The sequence below is a fragment of the Equus przewalskii genome, chromosome 25, assembly GCF_037783145.1.
Source record: "Equus przewalskii isolate Varuska chromosome 25, EquPr2, whole genome shotgun sequence".
NCBI classification, from domain to species: domain Eukaryota; kingdom Metazoa; phylum Chordata; class Mammalia; order Perissodactyla; family Equidae; genus Equus; species Equus przewalskii.
Genome location: NC_091855.1, coordinates 19155343 through 19169369, shown reverse-complemented (window position 1 = coordinate 19169369; position 14027 = coordinate 19155343). Strand labels below are relative to the sequence as shown.

At 37.8% G+C, this 14027-nt stretch overlaps 1 protein-coding gene across 10 annotated transcripts in view; it reads right to left on the bottom strand.

Annotated features, from left to right (window-relative positions):
* Positions 1 to 14027, bottom strand: part of BBOF1 (basal body orientation factor 1) — a 62672-nt gene that overhangs the window by 24252 nt on the left and 24393 nt on the right. For all 10 annotated transcript variants that reach the window (XM_070593853.1, XM_070593851.1, XM_070593854.1 and 7 more), the window contains 2 exons: positions 8216 to 8296; positions 3441 to 3511 (listed from right to left, as the gene is read on the bottom strand). In XM_070593853.1, the coding sequence (XP_070449954.1) occupies positions 3441 to 3511; positions 8216 to 8296 (152 nt within the window). The remainder of the gene's footprint in view (positions 1 to 3440; positions 3512 to 8215; positions 8297 to 14027) is intronic.

Genomic DNA, 14027 nt, shown 5'->3' with positions numbered 1-14027 from the left:
ATTTCTGATTTTGTTCATTTGAACTTTCTCCCTTTTTTTCTTTGTAAGTTTGGCTAGGGGTTTGTTAATTTTATTTATCTTCTCTAAGAACCAGCTCTTTGTTTCATTGATCCTTTCTACCACCTGTTTTGTTTCAATAGCATTTATTTCTGCTCTGATTTTTATTATTTCTCTCCTTCTGCTGACTTTGGGCTTTATTTGTTCTTCTTTCTCTAGTTCAGTTAGGTGTAGTTTAAGATTGCTTATTTGGGATTTTTCTTGTTTGTTAAGATGTGCCTGTATTGCAATGAATTTTCCTCTTAATACAGCTTTTGCTGTATCCCATATGAGTTGGTATGGCATGTTATCATTTTCATTTGTTTCCAGGTATTTTTTGATGTCTTCTTTAATTTCTTCAATGATCCATTGCTTGTTCAGTAGCGTATTGTTTAGTCTCCACAACCTTGTGCCTTTCTCAGCTTTTTTCTTGTAATTAATTTCTAGCCTTATAGCATTATGATCGGAGAAGATGCTTGTTATTATTTCAATTTTTTTTAACTTGTAGAGGCTTGCCTTGTTTCCCAACATATGGTCTATCCTTGAGAATGTTCCATGTGCACTTGAGAAGAATGTGTATTCTGCTGTTTTAGGATGAAATGATCTATATATGTCTATTAAGTCCAATTGTTTTAGTTTTTCGTTTAGCTCCACTATTTCCTTGTTGATTTTCTGTCTGGATGATCTGTCCATTGATGTGAGTGGGGTGTTGAGGTCCCCTACTATTATTGTGTTGTTTTTAACATCTTCCATTAGGTCTGTTAATAGTTGCTTTATGAACTTTGGTGCTCCTATGTTGGGTGCATAGATAGTTATAAGCATTATTTCTTCTTGATGAAGTGTCCCTTTGATCATTATATATTGTCCCTCTGTGTCTCTCTTTACCTGCCTTATTTTGAAATCCACTTGGTCTGATATGAGAATTGCAACACCTGCTTTCTTTTGCTTGCTATTAGCTTGAGGTATTGTCCTCTACCCCTTCACTCTAAGCCTGTGTTTGCCCTTGGAGCTGAGGTGTGTTTCCTGGAGGCAACAAATTGTTGGATCTTGTTCTTTAATCCATTTTGCCACTCTGTGTCTTTTTATTGGAGAGCTCAATCCGTTTACACTGAGGGTGATTATTGATGCATGTGGACTTGATGCTGTCAATCTGTTGCTCATTATCTGGTTTTCCTGCATTACCTTTGTTTCTCATCCTGTGTGCTTTAGCCTACCCCTTGACTACCACAATTTCTTATGCTGGGTTTCCTAGATTTTTCCTTAGTTATGTTTTGTGGCTCTGTTCCATTTTTTAGTTTAGTGGCTACCCTGAAGTTTGTGTTTAGAATCTCGTGTATAATATAGTTTATTCTCTGGTGGTCTCTTACTTACTTGGCCTAGACCGATTTAGTCCCTTTGCTCTTCCCCTCCTAAATTATTATTTTCATTTTTTATTCCAACTCATGTTATGAGTTTGTACTTAGAGTGATAAGATCGTCTTTGCTTTAGTAGTTTCCTTACCTTTAGCCTAATGCTATAGTTGAATATTTGCTATCCTATTCTGGTTCTATCTATGTGTCTCCCTACTCTGTGGTTTGTGACCCCTTTCTCCCTTTTTTCTTTTTTCAGGTATGAGAGACTTCTTGAGGATTTCTTGTAGTGGAGGACTTTTGGTTACAAATTCCCTTAACGTTTGTTTGTCTGGAAAAGATTTAATTTCTCCCTCACATCTGAAGGATATTCTTGCTGGATAGAGTATTCTTGGCTGAAGATTTTTATCTTTTAAAGTTTTGAATATGTCACTCCATTCTCTCCTAGCTTGTAAGGTTTCTGTAGAGAAATCCACTGAAAGTCTGATAGGAGTTCCTTTGTAAGTTATTTTCTTCTGTCTTCCTGTCCTGAGTATTACTTCTTTGTCTTTCATTTTTGCCATTTTTACTACTATATGCCTTACAGTAGGTCTTTTTACATTGACAAATCTAGGAGATCTGAAAGCTTCCTCTACACACATTTCTCCCTCAATCCCTAGATTTGGGAAGTTCTCTTCTATAATTTCGTTAAGCACACTTTCTGCTCCATTTTCCTTTTCCATGTTCTCGGGAATTCCTATGATCTTTAAATTCTTTCTCCTCATTGAATCTGCTATCTCTAGGAGATTTTCCCATTCTTTTTAATTCTTGGTTCCCTTTCTTCCTCTGTCTGGAGACATTCAGCCTGTCTATCTTTGATTATGCTAATTTTCTCCTCTATGATGTCTACACGGGCATTCAGGGAATCCGTATTTTGTTTTATCTGGTCCATTGTGTTTTTCATCTCTAGTAATTCTGTTTGATTCTTCATTATAATTTCAATCTCTTTTGTGAAGTAACTCCAGAACTTGTTGGCTTGTTTCTCTATCTTTCTCTCCACCTCATTGAGTTTTTTGATGATAGCTACTCTGACCTCCTTTTCACTTAGTTTACCTATTTCCAAGTCCTCAAGACTTAATTCTGTGTTTTTATTGTTTTCCTTCTGGTCTGCAGCTTTTATAAATTGCTGGATGGTAGAGGAGCGGTATTTGCACATGATGGTAGAATTCGGTTGCAGTTACAGCCTGTCACCAGTAGACTGGGGTCGAGAGCTGTGCGTTCTGAGCTCTCCACCTTCAGGCAAGATGGTGGTGCCCAGCGCGGTTTGCCGGGGGGGATGGCCAGTTTCTCTCGTGCGCGCCAATCTGGATTCAGATCAGCTCTGTTCTCTGGTCTCCCAGGGCCCTGGCCTGATGGGGTCCCCGCACACAGAAGCTTTACCCCATCAGTGGGTTTCCACTGCACCGGCGGCGGGAGTCCTGGACAATCCCCCGGTCGTGCGGTCCCTCCCCCGCTCCTTCCCTCACTCACGGCAGCAATCCCAGTCTCTAGGAGAGGGAGCGAAGTTCTCTCCTACACCGTTCCAGCTCCTCCAAGGGCAGCTCCAGCCTCTCCGTTCTCTGTCTTATTACTCTGTAGGACTCTGACAGTCTTGGCATTAGGGGTCATTGGTTGAAATTCAGTTTTTCCGTTTCTTTGGTTTTATTTTGGAGGGGAGAGAGTCCCAGGTCAGCTCACCCCACCATTTTGCTCCACCTCCTCTCTATTAACCCCGTTTTTAGATGAAGAAATTTAATTTCAAAAAAGTTAAGAAATCTTCCTACAGTCAGATACATGTTGAGAACCAGTCTAACTTCAAAGACCACGTTCTTAACTCCATACCATGCAACTACAGAAAGGGTAGAGAGAAAAGGGGTGAGGTCATGAAGAGAAAGAAACAGTGAGGGAAAGTAAACCAGAAAATTTGAAGAAAGCAAACCAGGAGAGAAGAGGGGAGACAGCATGATAAGAACAAAACAGACCAGCAAAGAGGTAAGAGAGGCTATTAGAAAGAAAAAGGAGGCAGGCGTCTCTTACACAACAGCTTCCTGGTGGGCTCTCTCTGCCAGCATTATTATCTTCTTTTCAGCCTCTTGTTCTAGTCGGTGCTAAAAAAGAAAATAGGCTGTTTTAATAGAGTTATATTTCTTTTTTTAAAAAAAAAAGATTTTATTTTTCCTTTTTCTTCCCAAAGCCCCCTGGTACACAGTTGTGTATTTTTAGTGGTGGGTCCTTCTAGTTGTGGCATGTGGGATGCCACCTCAGCATGGCTTGATGAGCAGTGCCATGTCTGTGCCCAGGATCTGAACCAGCAAAACCCTGGGCCGCCAAAGTGGAGTGTGCGAACTTAACCACTCAGCCATGGGGCCGGCCCCAGAGTTATATTTCTAACAACAAATTTTACACATCAAAAAGTTAAGTATTGGGGCTGGGCCAGTGGCATAGTGGTTAAGTTTGGTATGCTCTGCTTCAGCAACCCAGGTTTGCAGGTTCAGTTCCTGGGTGTGGACCTACACCACTCATCAAGCTATGCTGTGGCAGCAACCTACATACAAAGTAGAGGAAGATGGGCACAGATGTTAGCTCAGGGCCACTCTTCCTCAGCAAAAAGAGTAAGATCAGCAACAAGTGTCAGGGCCAGTCTTCCTCAGCAAAAAAAAAAAAAAAAAAAAAAAAACCTAAGTATTTATTTTATAATGCCAAATAAAATACTTCTGTCCACATGACCTGACATGAAGTACTCCAAGTACTGCTGGAGGAGCCAGCAAAGAGCATAGTGTGAACACAGGAATCTTAGGGTACCTCCCAATTTCTCCATTAAAGAAGCAACATGACACTACCCAAAGCAATCTACAGATTCAATGCAATCCCAATCAGAATACTAATCACATTCTTCATGGAAATAGAGCAAAGAATCCTAAAATTCATATGGGGTCACCAAAGACCCCAAATTGCTAAAGCAATACTGAGAAAAAAGAACAAAGCTGGAGGTATCACAATCCCTGACTTCAAAATGTATTACAAAGCCATAGTGATCAAACAGCATGGTACTGGTACAAAAACAGACACACAGATCAATGGAACAGAACTGAAAACCTGGAAATAAAACCACACATATACTGACAGCTAATCTTCAACAAAGGTGCCAAGAACATACAATGGAAAAAAGACAGTCTCTTCAGTAAATGGTGTTGGGAAAACTGGACAGCCACATGCAAAGGAAGGAAAGTAGACCATTATCTCACACCATACACAAAAATAAACTCAAAATGGATCAAAGACTTGAAAATAAGTTCTGAAACCATAAAATTCCTGGAAGATAAGATAGGTAGTATACTCTTTGACATCGAAGTTAAAAGGATTTTTTCGAATACCATGTCTTCTCAGACAAGACAAACAAAATAAAAAATAAACAAGTGGGAGTTCATCAGACTAAAGAGCTTCTGCAAGGCAAAAGAAACTAGGATCAAAACAAAAAGAGACAACCCACCAATTGGGAGAAAATTTTTGCAAATCATATATCTGATAAGGGGTCAATCTCCATACTATATAAGGAACTCACATAACTGAAAAGCAAACAGCCTGATGAAAAAATGGACAGAGGATATGAACAGACATTTTTCCAAAGAAGATATACAGATGGACAATAAACACATGAAAAGATGTTCAACATCACTAATCATCAGGGAAATGCAAATCAAAACTACACTAAGATACTACTTTTCGCCTGTTAAAATGGCTATAATCACTAGGACTAAAAATAACAAATGTTGGAGAGGGTGTGGAGAGAAGGGAACCCTCATACATTGCTGGTGGAAATGCAAACTGGTGCAGCCACTATGGAAGTATGGGAGTATGGAGATTCCTCAAAAAACTAAAAATAGAACTACCGTATGACCCAGCTATCCCACTACTGGGTATCTACCCAAAAAACTTGAAATCAACAATCCAATGTAACATATCTACCCCTATATTAATTACAGCACTATTCATGATAGCCAAGACATGGAAACAATCCAAGTGCCCATCAACTGATGATTGGATAAAGAAGATGTGGTGTATATATATACAATGCAATACTACTCAGCCATAAAAAAAAACAAAATCATCCCATTTGCAATAACATGGATGGACCTGGAGAGAATTATGCTTAGCAAAATAAGCCAGACTGAGAAAGACAAACACCAGATAATTTCACTCATATGTGGAAATATAAACAAGCACATGGACAAAGAAAACAGTTCAGTGGTTACCAGGGGAAGGAGATCGAGGGATGGGCACAAGGGGTGAAGGGGAGCACCTATGTGGTGACAGACAAGAAATAATGTACAACTGAAATTTCACAATGATGTAAACTATTATGAACTCAAATTAAAAAAAAAAAAAAAAAGCATCAACATGAGGGCCAGCCCTGGAGGCCTAGTGGTTAATTTTGGCATGCTCCACTTTGGTGGTAGTGGATGTTAGCTCAGGCGAATCTTCCTGGGGGTCGGGGGGGAAGAGAGAGAGAGCAAGAGGGGGGGGGGAGAGGGAGGGGGAAGGGAGGGGACGGCGGGGGAGAGGAGGAGGAGAAGGAGGAGGAGAATCAGCAGCAGCAGCAACATGACATATAAATAGGAAACAAAAATTCCACATCAGTATTGGGAGAAATTTCTGCTAAATACAATGAGGAAAGTTATTATTCATTCATTCAACAAATTCCTATTGAACACTAATAGTGTACCAGATTTTTTAGATGCCAGAGATTCTGTGGTGAACAAAACAGATAAGGTCCTTGTTCTCATGGGACTTATATTCTAAGATGGGACCCAAATAATAATAATAATAAAAATATACTGAGCATTTACTATGTGTCAGGCATGGTTCTAAGAGCTTTACATGTATTATTTACTTCTCACAACAATTCTATGAATTAGATACTATTATTATGCCCAAAGACAAGGACTGAGGAAACTGAGGGAAAAAGATATTAGTGACCTTCCAAAGTCGCATAGCTAGTAAGTGGCAGAGCAGGGATTCACATGCAGGCAATCTGATGTTATTCAGCCTCCCTAACAAGTAAACAAATAAGAGACTGTGATAAATACTATGAATGAAATAAATGGGGTAATGAGATAGATAGTAACTGGGGGAGGTAACTTTATATTGGGGTTTAGGGAATCTCTGAGGAAACAACGTTTGAGCGATATAGAATAAGAATGAGCCAGAGATGAAGGAAGAGCATTCCAGAAGAGGGAATAGTATAAAAATATGCAGGTGGCTGAAACCTATACAGTGTTATAAACCAATGTTACCTCAATTAAAAAATATCTATACAGGTGGAAAAGGGCTTGATGGTTCAAAGAACAGAAAAGGACTATATGGGAAAACAAAACAAAATACCAATAACCTGAGGGAAAGCCTTTACATGATCAGGTGGAACATGCTGAGGTATGCGATGAATGAACAGGGCTTACTAGAAAGCCCATTGCCATGAACCAGCAGCAGCGGGGCTCAAACCAGCATAGGAGTGTGTTCCTAACCGTGAAGTTTGTCCTAACATGGTGGGGCAGATACTGCTGTGGCTGGCCAACCCAACACTCATTCCCATCCTCCTTTTACCTTCCCAGCTTCCACTAGCAGCTAGAAAAACAAAACACTCACTTTCCCAGCATCCATTATAACATGGTGCTGGCCAATGCAATAGAGGTAAGAGGAAATCTGCTGGGAGCTTCTGGGAAAGCTTTTATGGTTTCCAGATGAAACGGACAAATACACCAGAAGCCTCCCTTCTCTCTGCCTTAAACATAGACAAATTTTGGAGCTGCATTAACCATTTTGCAACTATGAGGGAAAGGCCAGCAACCACCTACTTCCAGACATAAAAATCCTATTTATATAAGCACTGTCAGTCAGGTATTCCATACACTGACCAAGCACTTCTGACCTTTGTTTGTGGAATGCTCACTGAGTAGAAAAGAGATCAAGCGTAGGGTAGAGTAGAGGGAAGAGCCAATTGAGAGCAGCCTATTCCTGAGGACTTCCATTCCTAACAGTGCCAGTAAGCGCCAGAAGGAAAGCACAAAGATGCTGCTCCTGCCCCACTCCCAGGTTATTCGATACACAAACTGGAAACCTACGGCTACTTTTTTTTTTTTTAGATAAAATCCTTTTATCTAAATGTGATATGAGTATTTATTTGCCCCACTCTCAACTCCCCACATCTCTACCAATTTCTGAAAAGAATCTGTTCAATTCTTCCCTAAAAATAAAAAGTTAAAAAAATTAAAAGAATTAATTAAAGAAACACCATGGGGCCTCTGAAAATATTCTGTAGACAAAAAGTGTTCCAATGCATTTCCCACAATTTGGAGAATTAACTTCACTGGCACAGAAAAATGTGGAAGTTTGTGACGTGCTACGGAACATTTTGAGCTCGCTTTTGTTAACATCCTTAGCTCAGCTTGACTAAGAGAAGACCTTATGTGTACCAGAGTGATGTCTCCAATCCCATCTCCCCTATATAATGGGGCACATGCAGCTCTACTTCCACGAGGGGAACACCAAGCTAAGGGGCATGTGTCCTGAAGCCTTGGTAAGATGACAATCCCTCTTTAGGCTTTCAAGAATCTCTAACTGGGAGGGGGAAAAAGACTAGTCACTGAGACATCTACAATAGGTTCATTTTCCCTGTTTTTTATTCTGCTATGATTTGATAACAATTTTATAATAAGATACCAAATGGAAGGTTGATAGGTCTCAGAATGCATATAAAGAGACTTACGTTTTTCTAGTACAAAAAGTATTTCTTAATTAACCTTAATACGCCATACCTTTTCTTCAAAAAACCTGCCTTCCAGTCTTCTAAGAGTCTCCTGATGTCTGCGCTCCGTGTTCCTTAAATTCTCCTTCAGCTAAAATTAAAATAACAAAAAAACAAAAACTGGTCAATAGGAAATGGGGTTGATTCCTAGAAAATTTCCAATAAAGAAACATTTTCTGTTACACATTACCTCTTAAACCTGAACAGAGAAAAACTCCTCTGTGTGTCCCTGCCTCTGAGGACCATATTTCCCACAATCTTCTATAGATTTACAAGATCCGTATTCAGCTTCTAAAAAGCCTTTCATGAATAACAGTTCTCAGAGCATTCAGACAAGTTGTTCTCATATTTTCTAAATATCTTCATTTTAAATATGTGGACTCACAGAATCATAATATTTTAGAGTTGGAAAGGACCTTAGGAGTCGGACTATACAATCTCCCACTTAATATAGGAATCCCTTCTATAAGAAAAATATCCAGAAGCAGAAGTATTACTAATTCGTCTCATTAATTCACTAAGCTGCCCTTTAATAATTCCCATATTTAGAAAAATTCTTCCTGGTATTAATCAAAAAACATATCCCTGTGATTCCCACAGCTGGAGCCTTCTATCCTCTAAAACTACACAGAATAAAAAGGACATAGCGGGGCCGACCCCATGGCCGAGTGGTTAAGTTCGTGCGCTCCGCTGTGGTGGCCCAGGGTTACGCTGGTTCGGATCCTGGGCTTGGACGTGTCACCGCTCGTCAGGCCATGTTGAGGTGGCATCCCACATGCCACAACTAGAAGGACCTGCAACTAAGATATACAACTATGTACAGGGGGGATTTGGGGGAGATAAAGCAGAAAAAAAAATGTTTAAAAAAAAGGACATAAAATTCTTGCAGGCAAAGAGAGTTGAGCTAATTTAAAGTTATGATGTTGTCTATATTTACTGGCAAGAATCAATCAGATTGAAATATGCATACTCAATCTAATATTCACTCCATAAAAAAGGCAGTAGAGAAGGGCTTTCCGTCAGACACACCAGAGTTCAAGTGCTGCCTCTCTCACTTGTCAGCTGTTTGACTCTGGGCAAGTCATTTAACTCCCTTAAGTTTCAGGATTTCCAGAAATAAAAAAAGGGAATAATAATAGCTATCTGATAGGGGTGTGCCAAGGATTAAATAACAAATAATACAAGTAAAGTACTTTGAATAGTAACTATTTAATATAAAGATTAGTTATTATTATGTCTAATATTGTCCTCCCATATACTTAACAACTTTCCTTATTGTGATCTTTGTCCTAACTATATTAAATCTCCATTTTAAATGATCTCTTTTAGATGTTCTTCTTTCTCCCTGTATTTTTAATAAAGATTTTTAAAAATGGCCTCTTACATTGTCAAAGACTTTCAAAATTAATGTAAACATACAAGTTTATGGAAATGTCTACCAACCCAGTGTGTGGGGGGATGGACCTTTCATATGGCATTGGATTCCCTCAAAAATCTATAAATAAATAAATCTTTTGAAAGTTAATTAGGCAATGCATATCAAACACCTTTAAAAGTTCATGTTTTCGAACCCACAAATACTACTTCTAAGAAGTCATCCTAAAAAGTAATTAAAGATATAGAAAAGTATTCTGTTACTTAGATGTTCATCACAGTTTATAAGAGTGAAAAATTAGGAAAAAGTCCAAATGTCCAACAATGAGGGACCAATGAATAAATCATGATACATCTACCCAAGGCAATGCCATGCACCTAGTCAAAACATTTTCTAGAAAAATAGGTAATGGCATTAAAAAATGTCCAAAATATATAAAGTGAAAAAATCAGGTTAACAAATAAGTTGTATATCATGATCTCATTTCTGTAAAAATAACATATAGGTATTTTAAAATATGTTTCTACATAGTAGAGGAAGAAAAGGAAAGACAATACACCAAAATATTAACAATGGTTATCTCTAGGTAGTGTAACTGAGGTAGAGGGGGCTTATGTTCTTTGTTTTTTATTGACTATATTTGCTGAGATGGGCATTATCACTTCGTCAAAAGAAGAAAGGCTAAAACAAATTATTGAAAATATAATAACTACAACCTACCAATGTATGCTGCTTCTGTTAATCAGGTAGATAGAAATCATTTTTTCTTTAAAATTTATGCTTTGACTATCTTTTGATAATCTAAATTTCACTAGCCTCTTTTTAATTTTATAATGAATTCTATATTCACAGTATAATTAATTTTCTTCCTTCATATATACCACCCAATTTTAAGTTAACGGGCCCCCACATCTGCCTTAATTCTCTCATACTTAGAATTCCACAAAACCACCTTATTCTTTCCCATAAACCAGTATCTTTTGCCCTTGAATTTTAAGTCTTCCTGCTCCAACAGCCTTATTTGAAAGGTCTGAAATCGATTTCTCCACTAGGTAGCAACATTGTTCTTTAAAAAAATACAAATTGCACCCTGGCCCACTAGAACATGCACAACTGGTTCCTAATTCACTTTGATTCAGAATGTACACCTACACTTAGGAAGGCTATTGAGAGTTCCTGAAAAGTTAAGAAACTTGGTTTAATCTGCAGCATATTCATATAAACCAAAACTTGATATTCCTTCCAGAAAACTTTTGTTTGCTTTTAATTGAGATTATACTGGCTTATAACATTGTGTAAATTTCAGGTGTATATTATCATATTCCAGTTTCTGTATAGACTGCATCATGTTCACCACCAATAGTCTGATTTCAATTTGTCACCATACATATGTGCCCCTTTACCCCTGACCCCACCCCTTCTCCTCTGGTAACCACTAATCTGTTCTCCTTATCAATGTGTTTATCTTCCACATATGGGTGAAATCATATGGTGTTTGTCTTTCTCTGTCTGGCTTATTTTGCTTAGCATAATACCCTCAAGGTCCATCCATATTGTCACAAATGGCACAATTTTGTTCCACTGTGTGTGTGTGTATGTATATATATACATACATATATATATATATACATATACATCTTCTTATATATAAGATATATAAACATACATCTTCTTTATCCATTCATCAGTTGATGAGCATCTGGGTTGCTTGCACGTCTTAGCTATTGTGAATAATGTTGTGATAAACATAGGGATGCATAAATCTCTTTGAACTGTTGATTTAATGTTCTTTGGATAAATACCCAGTACTGGGATAGCTGGATCATATAGTATTTCTGTTTTTAATTTTTTGAGAAATCTCCATACTGTTTTCCATAGTGGCTGCACCAGTTTGCATTCCCACCAGCAGTGTATGAGGGTTCTCTTTTCTCCACATCCTCTCCAGCATTTGTTATTTCTTGTCTTGTTAATTAGAGCCATTCTGACAGGTACGAATGTTGGCCATCTGTATCTTCTTTGGAAAAATGTCTGTTCATATCCTCTGGCCATTTTTTGATCGGGTTGTTTGTTTTTTTGTTGTTGAAATGTGTGAGTTCTTTATATATTTGGGAAATTAACCCCTTGTCAGAAATATGATTTGCAAATATTTTCTCCCAGTTGGCGGGTTGTCATTTTGTTTTGTTGTTGGCTTCCTTTGCTTTGCAGAAGGTTTTTAGTCTGATGCACTCACATATATTTTTTCTTTTGTTTCCCTTGCCTAAGTAGACATGGTATTTGAAAAGGTACTGCCAAGATGATGTCAAAGAGTATACAGCGTATTTTCTTTTAGGAGTTTTATGGTCTCAGGTCTTACATTCATCTTTAATCCATTTTGAGTTAATTTCTGTGTATGGTGTAAGATAATGGTCTACTTTCACTCTTTCACATGTGGCTGTCCAGTTTTCCCAATACCACTTATTGAAGAGACTCCTTTCTCCATTGTATGTTCTTGGCACCTTTGTCGAGGATTAGCTGTCCATAGATGTGTGATTTTATTTTTGGGCTTTCAATTCTGTTCCATTGATCTGTGTGTCTGTTTTTGTACCAGTACCATGCTGTTTTGATTACTATAGCTTTGTAACATATTTTGAAGTCAGGGATTGTGATCCCTCCAGCTTTGTTCTTTTTTCTCAGGATTTCTTTGGTTATTCAGCATCTTTTGTTTTTCCATATAAATTTTAAGATTTTTTGTTCTGTTTCCGTGAAGAAAGTCATTGAGATTCTGATTGGGATTGCACTAAATCTGTAGATTGCTTTAGTTAATACAGACATTTTAACTATGTTTATTCTTCCAATCCATGAGCATGGAGTATCTTTCCATTTCTTTATGTCATCATCAATTTCTTTCAATAATGTCTCTTCGTTTTCAGTGTATAGGTCTTTCACCTCCTTGGTTAAATTTATTCCTAGTTATTCTATTCTTTTTGCTGTGATTGTAAATGGGATTGTATTCTTGACTTCTCTTTCTGCTAGTTCATCATTAGTGTACAGAAATGCAGCTGATTTTTGTATGTTGATTTTGTACCCTGAAATTTTGCTGTAGTTGTTGATTATTTCTAATAGTTTTCTGGTGAATTCATTAGGGTTTTCTATATAGAGAATCATGTCATCTGCAAACAGTGAGAGTTTTACTGCTTTCTTTTCAATTTGGATGCATTTTATTTCTTTTTCTTACCTAATTGCTCTAGCTAAAACTTCTGGTACTATGTTGAATAACAGTGGCAAGACTGGGAACCCTTGTCTTGTTCCTGTTCTTAGAGGAATGGCTTTCAGTTTTTTACCATTAGGTATGATGTTGGCTGTGGGTTTGTCATATACAGGCTTTATTATGTTTAGATACTTTCCTTCTATACCCATTTTATTGAGAGTTTTTTTTTTTTTTTGAGGAAGACTAGCCCTAAGCTAACATCTGCCACCAATCTTCCTCTTTTTGCTGAGGAAGACTGGCCCTGAGCTAACATCTGTGCCCATCTTCCTCTATTTTATATGTGGGATGCATACCACAGTATGGCTTGTCAAGCAGTGCCATGTCCACACGAAGGATCCAAACTGGTGAACCCCCAGCTGCCAAAGCGGAACGTGCACACTTAACTGCTGTGCCACGAGGCCAGCCCCAAGAGTTTTTATCATAAATGAATGTTGAACCTTGTCAAATGTTTTCTCTGCCTCTATTGAGACAATCGTGTGATTTTCATTCCTCATTTTATTAATTTGGTGTATCATATTGATTGCTTTGTGGATGTTGAACCATCCTTGCAACCCTGGAAAAGATCCCAGTTGATCATGGTGTATGATCCTTGTAATATATTGTTGTATTTGATTTGCTAATATTTTGTTGAGGATTTTTTTCATCTATGTTCACCAGAGACATTGTTCTATAGTTTTCCTTTTTTGTGTTGTCCTTGTCTAGTTTTGGTATCAGGGTAATGTTGGCCTTATAAAATGAGTTAGGAAACATCCAGTACTCTTCAATTTCTCATACTAATTTGAGAAGGATAGGAATTAAATCTTCTTTGAACGTTTTGTAGAATTCACCAGAAAAGCCGTCTGGTCTTGGACTTTTGTTTTTTGGGAGGTTTTCGATTACTGTTTCCATCTCTCTGCTTGTGATTGATTGGTCTATTCCGATTCTCTATTTCTTCTTGATTCAGTTTTGGGAGGTTGTATGATTCTAAGAATTTATCCATTTCTTCTAGGTTATCAAGTTCATTGGCATATAGCTTTTCACAGTATTCTCTTATAATCCTTTGTATTTCCGTGGTGTCTGTTGTAATTTCTCCCTATTCATTTCTGATTTTATTTGAGGCTTCTCTCTTTTTTCTTAATGAGTCTGGCTAAGGTTTTGTCAATTTTGTTTATCTTCTCAAAAAAATCAGCTCTTAGTTTCATCGATCCTTTCTATTGTTTT